The 17,399-nt window shown below is 33.3% G+C and overlaps 1 protein-coding gene and 2 long non-coding RNA genes across 5 annotated transcripts; 2 read left to right on the top strand and 1 right to left on the bottom strand.

The window, feature by feature from the left end:
* Positions 1–28: 28 nt before the first annotated feature.
* LOC123705600 lies at positions 29–989 on the bottom strand. The gene is made up of 2 exons (XR_006753317.1): positions 629–989; positions 29–208 (listed from the first exon to the last, which is right to left on the bottom strand). It is a non-coding gene; the product is annotated as an uncharacterized LOC123705600 (long non-coding RNA).
* A 2,833-nt stretch (positions 990–3,822) lies between these two features.
* LOC123705596 (peptidoglycan-recognition protein LE-like) lies at positions 3,823–15,987 on the top strand. 3 transcript variants are annotated; one of them, XM_045654460.1, is made up of 5 exons: positions 3,823–4,304; positions 5,099–5,254; positions 6,651–6,845; positions 8,694–8,845; positions 14,806–15,987. In XM_045654460.1, the coding sequence occupies exons 1-5, from the start codon at positions 3,923–3,925 to the stop codon at positions 15,214–15,216; spliced, it is 1,296 nt and encodes a 431-aa protein (XP_045510416.1). In that variant the 5' UTR covers positions 3,823–3,922; the 3' UTR covers positions 15,217–15,987. The 3 variants fall into 3 exon arrangements, with proteins under 3 accessions (XP_045510416.1, XP_045510415.1, XP_045510417.1); XM_045654459.1 differs by having other exon boundaries at positions 3,823–4,313; XM_045654461.1 differs by lacking the exon at positions 6,651–6,845 and having other exon boundaries at positions 3,823–4,313.
* LOC123705602 lies at positions 11,781–13,185 on the top strand. The gene is made up of 2 exons (XR_006753319.1): positions 11,781–11,999; positions 12,274–13,185. It is a non-coding gene; the product is annotated as an uncharacterized LOC123705602 (long non-coding RNA).
* Positions 15,988–17,399: the final 1,412 nt, after the last annotated feature.

Here is a 17,399-nt window from a genome sequence, read left to right as displayed (position 1 = left end):
TTTAGGAGCAATTAAATAAAACCAGTTATGAGATTTTTCTTTTGTCTTTATAATCAATTTAGTAGATACAAAAAATATAAGCAGATTGATTATTGATGACGAAACACATTTCTTACTTTTTCATTGGCTTGTTCATATTTTACAATATTTTGTGAGAATCCAATCTTTTCTACCACTTCGATCCATTAATTACGTAGGTCTGGATCATCTGGAAACAAATCGATAAACATAGGTTAATAATAATTAATGCTCGCAGGTAGTTCAGGTTCTCTAAAATTATAAGTGTAATTTTATGTCAATCACAATTATTACTATGAGAAATAATAAATTAAAATATGTTTTCGATGCCGAAGTCTTCCCGAAACACTGGGTTATTATGGGATTTCATATTCATTTACTTTCTAGTTTCGCCATATTGTCAAATCAATATTTTTTTATTGATGATCGGGGTATTATTTTTCCCGACACTGGCAACACTTACTTGTTGATGTTTATAGGTTATTGAATGTAAAAATCGATATTACGCTAATATTTTCCTTGTTTTAACGCGACTTGTTGTTACTTTAGGCTAAAGTATAAATAATCATCACTGAGAAACTATAAATAAGGACAATAAAGTCGTACTTACGCGTGAAAAGACACACCGGCAATTTTCTTCTCACTATCGCTTATACATGCAATAACACGACAACGCACCATTCTATTTCCTTCGATGTCTATATTAAGATAATTTCACCGTCTTTTCAATGTACTCGTATCGATTTTTTACTAAATAATATCCAAAATTCGAACACCAAGCACGATGAAGGCACGAACTGTCAAAGTTTGTTTCGCAACTCAAGTTGCGGATCTTGAAAAACAGGTTACACACTAAGGGACAAAAAATTGGGTATTTGTGTCTTTGTCTTATGCATTTGTTATGGTATTTTCGCTCTCTTTCTTGTGTAAGTGAGAAAGGTATCGTCATTGGGTCTATTAGTTACTCTGTCTACGCGTTCATATCATCATGAGTGTTGCCAGAAATTTTTAGAGAAAACTAAACTAAATTGCCAGTTGATAAAAAAGGTATAAAAAAAATTCAAATGATAGATCATAGTTGTACTTAAATAACATTAAAAATAAATACGTTAAAAACAACAACTTCTAAAAAGAAAAAAGACGGGTTGCACTCTGGGAGTGCCGGCAGAAGTGAAAACTACTACTACTACTACTGAAACTACTATTACGTCTTACGCTTTTTCGATCAGGCCACGTGTCCTGACGCGAGTTTAAGATTTTATACCCAACACCGCTAAAGAAGTTTTCACTTCAAAAGTAAAATGTAAAAAAGATTTTATATCATTAATTACTGCATATTATTTAGATGTGCTATTTAATAAATAGTTTTGATATCGGTCATTTGTATAGTATATGTTAACACATTATAAATTATATAAATTTATATCAATACCTACTACAACCTAGTATTAAAGGCCCTACTCACGGTTCAACACAACCAACAATCTGCTGAAACAATTTGTTGCAGTCGCGATTGAGCGTTCTCTACTCACGATTCATCCAACCCTCAATCTGATGACACAATTTCATTCCGCGATTGCTTGCCACAACGTGTGCACGTCACGTTGATGCCTGGCCTGATGCTAAACCTCAACGCAATAATACGCATTATTAATGGATATACTAATTTATGAAATATAAGATAATTATCTTTGTAAAGCTTGTATTTTTTCCAATTTTATTGATAGATTTCAAGGGCTATAAAGTATAAACGGCTATAAAATATAAACATCTTCCTCAAATATGTAAAAATATCTTTCCCGCGTTTATCTCAAAACCGCCATTTTGCGATTACTGCGCAGCGCGATTGAGCCGAGATTGGAGCAATCACAATACTCACGTTCCAACACGCACACAATCTGCTGAGACAATTTGTCGGGTTGCTTCCGCGCCGATCTAATTCGCAACATGTTGGGTTACGCCCCCAACGTGCCCTCCACTATACTATTCACGACACAATCTGTCAGCTCACTGCAGATTGTGTCAACAGATTGTTACTGAAATTGAATCGTGAGTAGGCTACTTAAGTTATTAGTTTTAGTACCTAATACCACAGACTAATAATAATATACTACGTATACAACTAATACATATTAGTAAATACCTTTCAAAATCTATTAAATGTATTTTTAGCAAGACGTACGTAGTCATTTGGGGCCTATTTTTTAATCCTTGGTTAAAATTTATCCGTCCAATAAAGTATTACACGAATATATTAAAATGTCACCTGGAAACTGTCAAATACGGGCAATTACAATACATTTTTGAAATGGTAGTTTAATACGTTATTCGATGAATAAGTTTTAACCAAGGATTGAAAAATCAGCCCTTAGTCATTTTTTCACTATATACTATAACTATTTATAAAAGTTCGTGTAGTACCTATGATAAATTTATTAAGTGATACAATCTTTGTTCACATTTTCTTTTCTTTTTCTTATTACACTGTAATATCCTAAAATAATATTGTCACCCGTTCAATCTCAGCGTTCAATAATATTTGTAATATGATTGTTGTAATTTCCTGTAAGTAAAGATACATAAATTATTTTATTATCTTAAGCAATTATTTTAGAATAAAGAGTTTTCAAACTTTGTATTCTTTGTTGTAAATTCAAAATAAAAATAAAATCGGTGTGAAATCTCCTCCTTTTTTTGAAGTCTGTTAAAAACAAAGCACTCAATGACAACAATAAAATAAACAGCACAAACAACATCCGAGTAGGAGGAGGAGCGAGGCAGAATGAGTTAAAATAAAGATGATAAACACTAATGTTTTCGAAGATAGCTATATTTGAATTTAAGAACGCAATATATTTTTGTTTACTTAAGTTCAGCCAATTGCCGTATATTTTAATACGGTAATTAAAATAGCTGCCGTATAAATCGTATTTTTAAGCATAAATGTGTGTTTTCTTAATAAAAAAAGGTTTCTTTTAATAGAAAGGGTTTTAGGTTAAAGCAAAGAATTTCTTTAAAGATTTAGCTTAGATTTAGATTTAGATTTTATAAGACTGAAAATACACAAACTAGTGCTTTTTTGCTGTTGGTATACTGCCTTTTCGAAAATTGAGTTGGCAACACTGAACATTATCGTCCGATAGCCTCTGGCATATCGGTGTCGGCTCTGATATCCGATATCGGACCGGACAATGTGAAAGACAGCTATATATTTCATACATTTTACTTCCCTCCGATATCGGATATCGGCTATCGGCGTCCGATAACCGATATCGGATCGGATAATGTGAAAACGCTCAGAGTTCAGACGTAAATATATCAAATGTCAATTGTCATATTTTGACATTTATTTTCTACCATAGATAACCAATACTACCTATATTTTATCAACAACCATCACAACAACTATAATAACAATTACAATTTACAGATATTTAGCGTACGAATCATAAATGAATGATGCGAATAATGATTTTTTATGCTATTTTTTTCCATGGAATTTGCGAAATTTTATTCAACAACAAATATGAAAAAATTATTAAAACTAAAAGAGTAGGTAGTACGTAACACAGAGCAAGTTGGTACGTAACTACAACCACAGATTAAGTATTAGTTACACTACAACTAGGTAGATAAAAATTGATGTGTCGTTTTGACATAAATTGATAGTACAGGCTACTCAATAGGCTACTTCACCAATTTCGCATTTCGCATTTTTACATAGGTACCTATAGAAAATATTTTGGTGATCTGTAAATTTTATTAGAATGTCATCATATTACTTGCTCTGTGTGTCATCTGCAATTTTGGAAATTTTTATTGACATTAAATAATAATTCGTAGCAAAAACTTAATGTAGGTAGGTATGTAAGATGAAAATATAAAAGGGTGTTTTGTTAATAAAATGGCTCGGAAAAACGATGAAAGCTCTTGTAATACCAACGCTATAAAGGTTGAAGGTGATTTGGGTGATTTACAAGTGACCGAAGTGAGCGACGGTGAAGACAAAGATGAGATAACTTTTGATGAGCAGAGTTCTTCAAAGACGCTGGATAAGATATCTACCTTGCCCGCATCCCTAGTGCAGAGTTCAACAGTGCCTGTATTTGGTAGTATTTCCATAGTAGAGTCAGAAAATGTACAGTTCGGTAATAATACATTCTTTAATGGGCCAGTGACTATAAAACAGATTGTGCAGACTAAATCTGGTGTTGATAACAATTCATATGACAGAACTGAAGAGGATGAATCGAAAGATGGTGTATACTCGCAAAGAACAAAAATAGGTGATATTCGTAAGTTGTATTTTGATGTGTTTTATTGTTTATTTTAGGTATCCTTGTATATCATTTTCTCACTACACAGTGTCCAGTGTGGTAGGTTTATAATTAAGGCTACAACTTCAGTTAGATTTAAAATCATTTCACAATGAAAATGACATAGGTATTTATGTTGTGTTGATATTATACACCAATTAATTGTTAAAATAACTAAAAAAAAGGTTATTTTATGTGAAATATTACTCGTCTAAGTTACTGTAATTGAATTTTGAATTATTGATCTTGATAGTACTATCAGATGCCTAGAAATTGATTGATAACCATTTATCAAAGCTTGTTGTAATGTTTTATTTTCAAGTTTATACTGTGCAGTTTAAACAAATTCAGAATGTAGCACATTATAGCTCCAAAATTCTATTATATTTGTTTTAATTTTATATTATGATGCAAACCAAACAAAATATGATGAACTAGCTTTCCCGTTCCAGTGGGATTTCCGGGATAAAACCTATCCTATGTCCTTTCTCAGGTATCAAAATATCTCTATACTGAATTTCATGCAAATTGGTTCAGTAGTTAAGGCGTGATTGAGTAACAGACAGACAGACAGAGTTACTTTCGCATTTATAATATTAGTATGGATTAATAATGTGTAATATCCCCCCCAATATAGTGTTAACTATGAATTTATTGCAAATTGATTTGTCATTCATAATTATTTGTATGACATTGGCAAAGCATTATGTTTTAAGAAAGTGTAGGTTATGCAAAGAATAACAACTACAAATTTGTTTTTCTAGCTTTGAAGAAGCATGAAATACTTGCGTGGCATAAATTAACGTTTTCCGCTGTGTGTGTGACTATCATTGGAGGGATAATTGCAATAGTACTCATTTTGCCCAGTAGAGGAGAACAGCAAAAAGGAACTACATCTGTTAGCTATGCTACAGAAAGTTGTAAGTTATTTTTCTATAAAAAAATATAGGAGCATGTAGTTTTTAAGTTATATTTTTGTTGTAAGTGATATTGAAAATTGTCATTGCATACTTTTGTATGACTCATACACAGTGCATGTTTGGTCGTAAGACTTGTTAAGTTGTTAATCAATTACATTAAGTTTTATTTTTAAAGAAATAAAGGTAGTTATATTAAATTAAATATCAGATCATATTATTGGAACGAAGTTCCTATTCGCGCGTTGCGAAAGGAGGCTAGACGGAAAAAAGTAACGCAAAAAGTTGTAGCGTGTTTCTCTGTCTGACTCTCTCTCTCTCTTAGAGAAAGAAACTTCGTTCCATTTGGGTTACCCTTGACACTTATCAAGTTTTAATTTGTGTACATAAATAAGGTCATCATAACTCCATACACTATATGACTATACACTGTCTAAAGCCTTGTTTCCACTTGAGCATGCTCAGGCGAATGAGCGGCTCAAAGCTTCCCCATACGTCCGCTAGGGGCGCTGTTCGATTTCCCATACTAATTCGGCTGTGACGCAAACGCGATAGTAACGTTTCGTACTCGATGAAAACTCGCACTAGGCACACAGTTAGTTAATTCGTTACTCCATAGTAACAGGAAGGAATAAAATACAAAAAAGTATAGGCAGAAAGTAAAAGCATAAATATTTCTAACTATTTGAAACAAAAATTAAACATGTACAAGTCTTTTTCGTTTATGTTATTTATAGTACTAGCTTCCGCCCGCGACTCCGTCCGCGCGGATGTCGGTCTTCGCGTGGATGGTTTATTTCTCCATTTTGAGTAACTGACAATGACATCTTATAAATATCTATTGGACCCAAATACGGCTAGGCCTATAATAATGCGCAACGTGTGTTCGCGGTTCTACAGAACAACGTCTATGGATAAAACTAAAAAATTAAGATTAATTTTTTCTACGTACGTTTCCAGGATAAAAAGTATCCTATTTTACGCCCAGGATAATAAGGTATAATTATACCAAGTTTCATCGAAATCGAACTGTTAGTTTTCACGTTATGCCTTCACATACAGACAGACAGACAGACAAAAATTTTTTTAATCACATATTTGGGTTTGGTATCGATCCAGTAACACCCCCTGGTATTTATTTTTTCAATATTTTCAATGTACAGAATTGACCCTTCTACAGATTTATTATATGTATAGATAATTTCATAGCTTTTTGTAAAACTGTGTTTGTTAAACGTAAAAAATGCATTGTATGTGTGTGTGGTTTAAATACAAGTCTATGTCCATTTATCCGAATTTTTGGTTATCCGTATTGAACCTGATCCCAGTTAATTTGGATAATTGGTGTTCTATTGTTCTTCAATCGGCCGATCAACTTGATAGTGAAACTTTTTTTCAGTTAACGCTACGGTGGTGGGATTTTGTAATGAGAACATTCAAGTTATCGTTATATCAGTCATAATGTTGTTATTAACATCTCTATTGATTTCTCATTCATTACTAACAAGGGACATTGGTCTTGACAACATGAAGATTGTGAGAATGCATGATAGGCTGAATAAAAAGCAAGCTATCAAGATATGTTCTGGTACAGGTATGTTTTGGGATTTTGTTGCATATTTGTGTTTTGGGAAAAAAACAGAATAATTAACTATTGTATTGTGAGTAAAATGCTTATATGTTTTGCATGCTTTTATATGGTTTCCAGTACTTTATTTATACTTAATGTTTGTGTTATGTTGAGGTAATTTTTTATTTATTATCTAATTAATACAAAATTAACAGCAACTGATAATTGATGAAGTTCCAGATATCTTCAATAGCATTGGTAGTAACTCATGCCTCGCAACCACAGACACAATAGAAAATCTATTGTTGATAATTTAATGAATAAATCGCGTTTAAAATCCGCTAATACGCGTTTATGTTCTAAATGCATGTTAATTGTTAACAAACGAAGTTACCTGGCAACGCGCAGTGCAACATATCTCGGAATTCCCGGCTATGCATTATTAAATAAAAAATAGACGCCCTAAGTGCGGTTCATAGAAGTGTAGGTGTAAATAACATACACATATCGATTTTATAATGTAGATTATTCTGGGCTTTGGGAAACTATAATGTTTCCGATTTGAGAGTTGAGACACTTTGATGTTCTAGGTGTCGTCATTTATAGTATGTATGAACTATGATTATTGTAGCGAATTCCTACAAGTACATACCTATATTTATTTTGATACGATAATTTTGGTGTCGTCATTTATAGCTAGTGAGGAAGATTATTGTAGCGATTTCCTATACTTTAATTCATTTAACGTTGGGAGTTGACAGACATGCATAAGGGATTAAAATAGGTCGTGTGAATCAGACGCTTTCATTGCAAATGATCAGGTCATGATATGGTTACGTCGATGTGCATAAAAATGTCAAAGAAAAAAAGTTTTTGGGTATATTAGTAAATTGTAAACGTTATCCTGATCAATTTGTCTTTTAAAATATGTATGTACCTATGTGTCTTCGAAATTATGATTTGATGCGTGATATAGTCTGCTGCGAAAGCTATTTTCATACTTATCATTGAAACTTGTAAGTAATGCTTGGCAGTTATTAATGCGAACACTTATCAAAAATCCATACTTATATACTTATTATTATATTATTAATATTATAAATGCGAAAGTAACTCTGTCTGTCTGTCTGTTCTCGATCATTATCATGCGGGCGGAAACCTAGTGATTTAATAATCTACATTTGCAATTGCGAGATTTTAAAATGACAATTATTACTCGAAGTTATAGATACCTACCTACCTAACTAACTTTTATTTATAACTTAAATTGCAATTTGGCTAAGTGAAAAGTTTTTCACTTTAGTAACTATTCAAGATTGGAACTTAAAGTTTTTTCAAGATTTCTAAGCTTTAAAAACAATTCATAAATTCTCAATTTCTGTGTAATTTAAAAGTTTGGGAAACTTCCAATAAATATAACATTACCATTTACCACCCATACAGCTGCGAATGAATATTACATGTGTACATTACTGTAAAATTATAGGTCTAAGGTCATGCTAATGAAAGGCTGCAATGCATGCGATGCGAATGATATAATCAGTTCCGGTATACCATGGCCATTAATTTGGTGCAATAAGTATAATCTGGGTCGAATCATTAGATAAATAGGGTTTTCTACAATACTTTGTCAACTTTAGTTTATTTTTTCTCATTAAAATTGCAGAGCGATTTGAGCAATCTCTTATACTAAGTATATTTTCTGTTCATTTTAGGCTATTTTATTATGGTATATAAATTCCCGCTACAAAAACTTATAAAACAACTAGTGAGCATTGCGATTTACTAATATTTGTCCAAGAAAACATTATGTATTTTGCGAATTTTTCTACTTAATATAATATATTATAATAACCTTACCTCAATTTTCAGCGGATCCATTGCTCATATCTCCTGACTACCTCAGGATAGTGTCACGGTCGGATTGGTTGGCCCAACCCGTGGAAGCGGTTTTGGATAAAATACGCCGACCCATTCCTTGGGTGATTATCACCCATACGGCCACGGAAACGTGTGAAACACAGGTATAAGACTAAGTAATAACAGTGATATTTGTGAGACATTAGAGTAAGAACTGTGGCAAGAATGGATAAAACTATGAATAATACAAAATGTGTGTGCTGAGCACACGTGTCAGGAGTGTAACTTCTTTACACTCTCTACTTCTTTCGTCGCCTTGCTCCATGAAGTGACGGTATTGCCATGACGCAACCTTGAAATAAAGCCTAAGAGCCTAAAGAAGTCTCACTTCAAAAACTACCAACCACTAGTGCATCTCCTTAGGGTTGATTTCAGAAAAAGTACCCCATGTTTTACTTTCGGTCACCTATTATTATGAAATACAAATTTCATGCAAATCAGTCCTGTCGTTAAGCTGTGAAAGCGGAACAGACTAATAGTTAGAAAGACTTTATAATGTAAGAAATAAAGACGAAAAACATTTATTTGACAAAACAACGTGACACATTACAATGTTCTAGCTTACCGCCCGTGGCTGCGCCCGCTTTGTCTAAAACCTAATAAAGTATACAGGGTGGAAGGTTAAGATGGGGCATGAAGGGCAGGTACCTTAATCGTTGTAGCTACATGAAAACGTTCTTAGGAGACTATCCTTAAATTCTTGAGAAATATTAATCTGCATTCACAGATTTTTGAAAAAATGTACGGTCAGGAAGGAAATCGGCAGTTTTCAAAAAAAAATTTTTTGATGCCAATCGATCCAGTTTCTCATGGGGATCAAAACACTCTAAAAGACCAAGTGAGGTATGAGTACTAGAAAAGTCAGAAATCGCGAAAAACTATTTTCATTCATGAACAAGTAACAAGACAAAGGCACAGCAGCATAACATGCCAGCGACGCGGGGCGTGAGCGGGCAGTGGCTGGCAGCTCGTGCACGAGATGAAAAATTATTTAAATTTGAATATCGAACGAACACGTCACATTTTTATAGCTTATGTAAACAATAACACATAGAAAACAAAAGTTTTAAAAAGTTTAAAAAAAATCATTATCTCTACTAAATTTGCCCCGTAACCATCTGCAAAATGCAACTCTGCGTGCATAGTCCCCAGATTGCAATGCTTGGACTAATCGCCCATGGCGGTAGCATTTGTAGCCGTATTTCTTCCATGTTTTTAAAACTATCCAGTGCGAACAACCAACTTCGACGGCAACTTGTCTTGAAGAAATTTCGGGATATGCTTCCACAAGTGCTAAAATTGCTATCACCGTATTCTCATTCAATACGCGTGAACAAGTGTCAAGCTTCTCTTAAATGAGCCACTTTCTGCTAGATTTTTTATTAGATTCGCAATTACCTTTCGCGTCGGTACCTGTCGCATTGGGTATTTATTCCTGTACCATTCCAATGCAACTGTTGGGTTTTTATTATTTAAAAAGTAAGCCTCTAACAGATCTAAATGTTCCAAATTATTTAAGGAAATTTTTAGTGAAGACAGAGTAACTTTTGGTAGGTAACTTTTGTTTTCTATGTGTTATTGTTTACATAAGCCATAAAAATGTGACGTGTTCGTTCGATATTCAAATTTAAATAATTTTTCATCTCGTGCACGAGCTGCCAGCCACTGCCCGCTCACGCCCCGCGTCGCTGGCATGTTATACTGCTGTGCCTTTGTCTTTTTACTTGTTCATGAATGAAAATAGTTTTTCGCGATTTCTGACTTTTCTAGTACTCATACCTCAGTTGGTCTTTTAGAGTGTTTTGATCCCCATGAGAAACTGGATCGTTTGGCATCAAAAATTTTTTTTTTGAAAACTGCCGATTTCCTTGCTGACCGTACATTTTTTCAAAAATCTGTGAAAGCAGTTTAAAATTTCTCAAGAATTTAAGGATAGTCTCCTAAGAACGTTTTCATGTAGATACAACGGTTAAGGTTAACGGGCCCTTCATGCCCCATCTTAACCTTCCACCCTGTATGCTAAAACATTCCTCTTGAATCACTCTATCTATTAAAAAAAACCGTAACAAAATCTGTTGCGTAGTTTTAAAGATTTAAGCATACAAAGGGAAATAGGGACCGAGAAAGCGACTTTGTTTTATACTATGTAGTGACTAGCCTTCCGCCCGCGGCTTCGCCCGCGTATTTAAAGAAAAACTCGCATAGTTCCCGTTCCCGTGAGATTTCCGGGATAAAACCTATCCTATGTGTTAATACAAGTTACCCTCTATATAGGTATGTGCTAAATTTCATTGTTATCGATTCAGTAATATTTGCGTGAAAGAGTATTAAACACACACATGTACGTAGGTACGCAGCGTTATGCAAATTCTTTTTTCATCCGAACTGCGAAGGAATGGAATTCTCTTCCATCGTCGGTGTTCCCCGTGGACTACAATATCCAGCTCTTCAAGTCCAGAGTGAATAGGCTTCTTCTGGGTAGACGTGCTAATAAATAGATCGCATCACTGCTTTACATCAGGCAGGATAGCGGTCAAACGTCTACCTATTTATAATAAAAAAAAAACACACACATACACATCCTCACAAACATTCGCATTTATAATATTTGTAGGATAGGATAGTAAGATTAGTAGGATCATACTAGTTCTAGTGTGGATCTATAAATAAGGTTAAGGTTCGCAGGTTGATTTAGACACACTTTGAAATAATTAAAGTATACTTACTTTACAAGTAGTCACTTGTGAAAACTTTGTGAAAAAGGGTTCGAGATCCCCGTCAAGAGGGGACTCCCTTGCGCATGTCGCTACTAGGGTGAACCTTCAGTTCAACCCCGCGTCCGCGACACCACACAAAAAAAATGTCAAAAAGTGATTAGATAATCATATAAAATTAAATAATTGTGAATGAAAAATATTTAAATTGTAGCATATAACAATTTTCCTTAAATATAATTATGTCCTCATCTGTAACATCCATTTGTTTTTATCTATTTCTTTAGTATCTATTTGTTTGTATAAAGTGCCATTAACCCTTAAATTGATTTCGTCCGTTTTAAAAGACATAGTATTTACACACATGCTGGCGCTGTTATGGCAGACCTAAGCTTCGCTAATCGGTATATTGGGAAGAGACTAGCTATGTCCTTCGCGTACATGCAGGTTTTTTTACCAAAGCCATGTACAGTCGCGAATGGTGACCATTTGAAAATTGCAAAAAACGGATCTCTTGACTCTTTTGATAAAATTGATAATATCTGTAAGTATTTTGGCTATTTTGCTTATAATGTTATATTATTAGTTAGAATACGATTGTAAGTATAGTATTTTGACATAATTTTGACATATTTTACAATATTTGGTATACAAATATTCGTTTATATACGATGTCCCATAAAACGGACGTTGACAACTTGGAGTATATACTAGGGTATTCTTCACATGTCCTATGTAACGGACGTTGCCAATAAGGCCCTCCATTTTCAACGGAATAATTTTGATATATTTTTCTCTATTTTTATTATATTTTACAGGAGCATGACTTGGCAATCAATAAAAAATTCCCTCACTACCTCTGGCGGAAGCTGAAGAGTCTGGCGTTGAGTTGAGATGTCGATTTCGAAGGAAATGTAGACCTACAGGAGTGATTTCACTATGATAACAGTGTCAATCATTTACCCCCAGCACCATACCTTCGGAATTATACGACATATTGATTTGAGACACAATGAAGATTCAAAAAGTCAGAATTTTTACCATCAACAAAATATTATTGCTGCAGAATTACAGCCATTACATGAGGTGTGAGATGAATCTTCCCTACTTCTCAGTAGTTCTTCAGCCACAGCATCATGTTACTTACCAGAAATACCACCCAATGTTTGAAAATTTAAATAATATAATACCTTACAAATTAAAAAACAGGCAGACAATGGATATAATATATGCCAAAGAATCCAAAAAAAGCGATTTAAATTTCCTGTTCGTTTTGGTACTTCAGGCATGGTATACGACTTCTTTGCATACGATGAAGCAAACACATTTCAAACTGTACAATTTAGTGAATGGGAAGAGGACTTTCTTGGTGTATTAGATAAGTTCTCAGGCTATGTAATACTATTTCTATTCCAATTCTTAGCATATTCTTAGGCTGTGATTTTTAGTACTGTCGTTTTTTAAAATCCATTATTTTTAACGATATCGTTAAAGTTTTAACCAACATTTTAAGACAGACGTTTGAAAAGCTTATTCTAGATCCTCCATAATTATAATTTGATAATAATTTTGAATTACAGAGTTGAAAATGTGCATTGTAGTCATGTACCACGGTTGCAGGAATAATGTACAATGTCCGTTATATGTGACGGTTCGAACATGTACATATAATTGGCAATGTCCGTTTTATGTGACATAGTGAAAACAATAGAAAAAATTAAAATTTTTAATTTTTTTTTTCATTTTCCTCTTTTCTATCCTAATTCCAATACGTCCTCCAAATTTGGACATTATAAACACAAGTTATCTAGGGGTGACAATTTAAGGGTTAAGGTATAGTTTCTATTAATATGCAGTTATATAACATCAGAGATAAGTGGAATAGGTCAGTATCGTGAATGCCATTGGATATTCGACTTTGTTACACAGGCATACGTGCTTTTTATATTTTACTAGGTTATTAGTTGGTTTAACGCCCCTAATATACTGCGTTTTTCGGAATGATAAATTGCTGATTCTCTTCGTTGTTGTTTGGAATCTCCCATACTTAACTTTATTCCGGTTTCGACCATAGATCTACAAAAATTTGTGCTAATTTCATAATAAAATTGACTATAGCTTAAGCTTTTAATTTCTAAAAATTGTGAATTGGTGAACAAGAGTGTTCAAATTTCAATAATTAATAAAACAAACAGACACATTCAATGTATCGCGTTATCTGTCGAATGCATAATTTGCGAATTTTTGTACTTAATATACTAATAATAAAAAGTATTTTAACATTTTCGGGAAAACTAACGTAAACACTTAAAAAGTGTTGCGTTATCTGTCGGGTGCATAATTTGCGATTTATACATTTCATAATTAAATAATAAATAATAATTCGGGGATTTCTACAAGGGACTTATTTGATAGCGCTACTTAACACAATGAGTCACTTAAAAACATTGCCCTTGATAAGGCTCTGTGCAGAGTATAAGGGGAATTAAATGCAACTAATGAAACAATTAGTTTATACATGTATATTTATTTCAATATAAAATTTGCAGTAATGTTAGTAAATAATTAATTTTAATTCATCATGTGACATGTTATAAACTAAATAACGTTGCGTACGGTCAGTTCATGACCGCCTCCTTGGTACAGTGGTTGACGCGCGAGTGAAGAACCGAGGGGTCCTGGGTTCGATTCCCGGTGGAGTCAAAAAAAAAATGTCTCGGTCTGGCAGGACACAGAAGGCTGATCATCTACTTGTCCCTAAAGATAATCGACCTCTGCCTCTTACCCCACTTGGGGACATGGGACTTCACTTTACGGTCAGTTCTTGTTATTTCCTTCGTAGTGAAATAATTATTCCTTATACTGATTTACGAATATCCGTATTCTTTCTACAAGAGCAAAACAAAACAGGTTTTTACTTATATCATACAAGGCACATACAAGGGGATGGATATGGAAAGTTTCTGCCCGCGGAAGGTTATGAGGTCACTCGTCAGTTCAATTTCATTGTAATATGTGGATTAAAAAAAATCTTTTCGATATTTATTCTTTAGTTGTCTATTTCTAGTAGATGTAAAATAGCTGTACCTATGTCATTCTATTATAAAGGTAAAATTATTGTTTTCCAAAGCCGAGGCCGACTTTTACCATTTTCAGTCTTTTCAATTTTTAAGAAATCATTCCAAAGTTACGAAGCGCGAAAGAGCGAAGTTACTCCCAAATTATCCGGTTAAACTTTTCCATAATGTACATATATGACATAATCTATATGAAAATTATAAACAAATCCACCTCCTATCTCCATCTATAAAAACATGCCTAATTTACAATAAATATGTTTTACATTACAGAGTCAATGCGTTCTACGCGTGCGCGTAATACAAACATTTCACATAGAATCGCGAGGTTGGGATGACATTGGATACAACTTCCTAGTCGGAGGAGATGGTTCCGTGTACTATGGCCGAGGTTGGGACTACATTGGTGCCCATACACAGGGCTACAACAAATACTCCATCGGCATAGCTTTCATAGGCACATTCAATAACTACCAACCCGCGAAACAACAGATCGAAGCATGCCAGAAACTTATAGCTAGGGGTGTCCAAATGGGAAAACTCGCCAAAGACTACAAACTACTCGCCCATAGACAATTGATGTCGACCCTCAGCCCTGGTGATAAACTTTACGATATTATTAAGACGTGGCCGCATTTTGTTAGTAATTTCACAAATGTTAAAGATCTGCTGCCGGATTATTGATTATGGACTTTTTTGTTACCTATATAATGTTATTGTAAATGATAACTGTACAGTGATGAGCAAGCTAGAAGATATGCTTGTGTGGAAGATATTGTTTTCTGTGATGGTGCTTTGTTGTAGAAATGTTTACGATTATTAAGACTTGAAATTATTGTTATCTCTTTGCATAAAATGACGAATATAATATATACGTAATTAGATTCGTTTTTGTATACTATAGTTTCTAGTTTCTACTTTCTACTTCTTTAGAAGTAATAAAAATAATTATGAGTATATTATGCTTATATAGCATAGCGATGTATAATTTAACATGAAATAATTAATGTATTTAAAACAAAAATGTGCCACATTATACATAATTATAGAAAGCTGCTATGGCTTCTGTTAAGATTTTTATTGTTTTAATTATAAATACGTTCGTAACCAATTGTGTTTTTAGCTATGTTTTCATATTATAATAAGCAAATAATCAATTTCAATGTTTAAATTCATAACGTATTTTAATTATAAAAACGTTATAAAAATGTATAAAAATATAGGTACAGATTGAACTTGTGTATGAAGTTTATAAAGTATACTGTTGGATTTACATAAGTAATTCAAAAAGGTTTAATATCCGTCCAGGATTAGAGTGAAAGATGCGGGTTCGAATTCCGCCTCGTGGTCTAGTTTTATCTATTTATAAATCATTAGCTTTCCACCCGCGGCATCTCCCGCGCAGTCAAAGAAAAACCCTCATAGTTCCCGTTCCCGTGGGATTTCCGGGATAAAACCCGGGGTAAAAAGTAGCCTATGCCCTTTCTCGGGTATCAAAATATCTATACCAAATTTCATGCAAATTGGTTCATTGAGTAACAGACAGACAGAGTTACTTTCGCATTTATAATATTAGTATGGATTTGAATGCCATAAAACCATAAATATCAAGAAGGTAATGCTTTAAATTTGGGACGATAATTATTAACCTACCTATAAAATATAGCTTATCAATAATTCTGGTACCACTTAACTCTATACTTCTTTTAAAATAAATTCTTAAGAATCTTATCATAATAGTTTTGTATGTATGTGTGTAGGTATGTTTTTATTTATATTAATTTTTATGAACTTATGTATGTGTATGTTTATGTCAAGAAGCTTATATCTAATACACTGGAGATTTCGGTATGAACATTGACTGTAACAAGAAAATATTGCCCATTTCATGTTTTTATCACTTTCACACCTAACTTGGTATTGTCACTGTTAATACGAAGTTTTCCCAAGGCTGTATGCTGTAATATTCTGTGCAAAAGGTTAGTTTTTGTACATGAGTTTGTTGATAAATTGCCAACAACGTCATTCAGTAGCATTGTTGGATGAGACAATTAATAATTACTTATGCTAAATAAAATAAATATCTGAACCAATTATTAAAAAGCGATACTCCCTGATTATGGGTAGTCACCATAATAAAATTGTAGCAACTCTCACTTTGTCAATATGGCATGTTTGTCAAAAAAATTACGTCGCTTCGAATATTTAAGTTAATATTGTTGCTTATTTAATAAATATTTTCCAAATATAAAGAATGTAATGTATTTTGCAAAATTGCAGAAGTGTTTGGACACCAAATTCTGGCATATAATTTCACAGGCAAGTGTATAATAATTTACGTTATTTACAATATTCCTCAATACTCCTGCATTTACCTGTTTAGAATCATTTCAATAGCAAAAATTGTAAAAATTTGCATCATTTTAGTAAGCAGTCATGTTAAATTTGTTATTTTCCTAATACTTTATCATTTTTTTTTCAACAAGTTTTCAATAAACAAATTTAACAAGTAAGGTAACCATGATGACGAGTTTTTATGGATAGCGAAGAGAATATATTGTTATAACAATATTATGATGAAATTTAGAACACCATTTTAAAGATTGTTACTAGTAATGAAACAACCACAGAACAGTAAGAACATAATAGAAGTGCGATGTGGGCGTGGCCCACGTGTCACTAGTAAGGTAAGATCACCTAACTCGCTCTCAGTTGTGCGCAGAAAAATATTCGAGTCGGTTGTCAGCTGTCAAACCTTATTTCCATATTTATTCATTATTTAGAGCGTGTTGTTCGGTATTAGAGTGGAAAAATGATAGCAGACGAAATAATATCAGCAATCGAGGCATTTCATACCATCGGTAAGT

This window comes from Colias croceus, chromosome Z (assembly GCF_905220415.1).
Source record: "Colias croceus chromosome Z, ilColCroc2.1".
In the NCBI taxonomy this organism is placed as follows: domain Eukaryota; kingdom Metazoa; phylum Arthropoda; class Insecta; order Lepidoptera; family Pieridae; genus Colias; species Colias croceus.
Note: the sequence above shows the minus strand (reverse complement) of the source record. Positions and strands in the feature narration are given on the sequence as shown.

Bases quoted from the DNA above. Each gene is read 5' to 3' on its own strand.
- LOC123705596 (XM_045654459.1), top strand. From the start codon at position 3,923: ATGGCTCGGAAAAACGATGAAAGCTCTTGTAATACCAACGCTATAAAG. The intron at 6,846-8,693 runs GTATGTTTTGGG...CTCAATTTTCAG, and splicing joins CAAGATATGTTCTGGTACAG to CGGATCCATTGCTCATATCT. The intron at 8,846-14,805 runs GTATAAGACTAA...TTTACATTACAG, and splicing joins CGGAAACGTGTGAAACACAG to AGTCAATGCGTTCTACGCGT.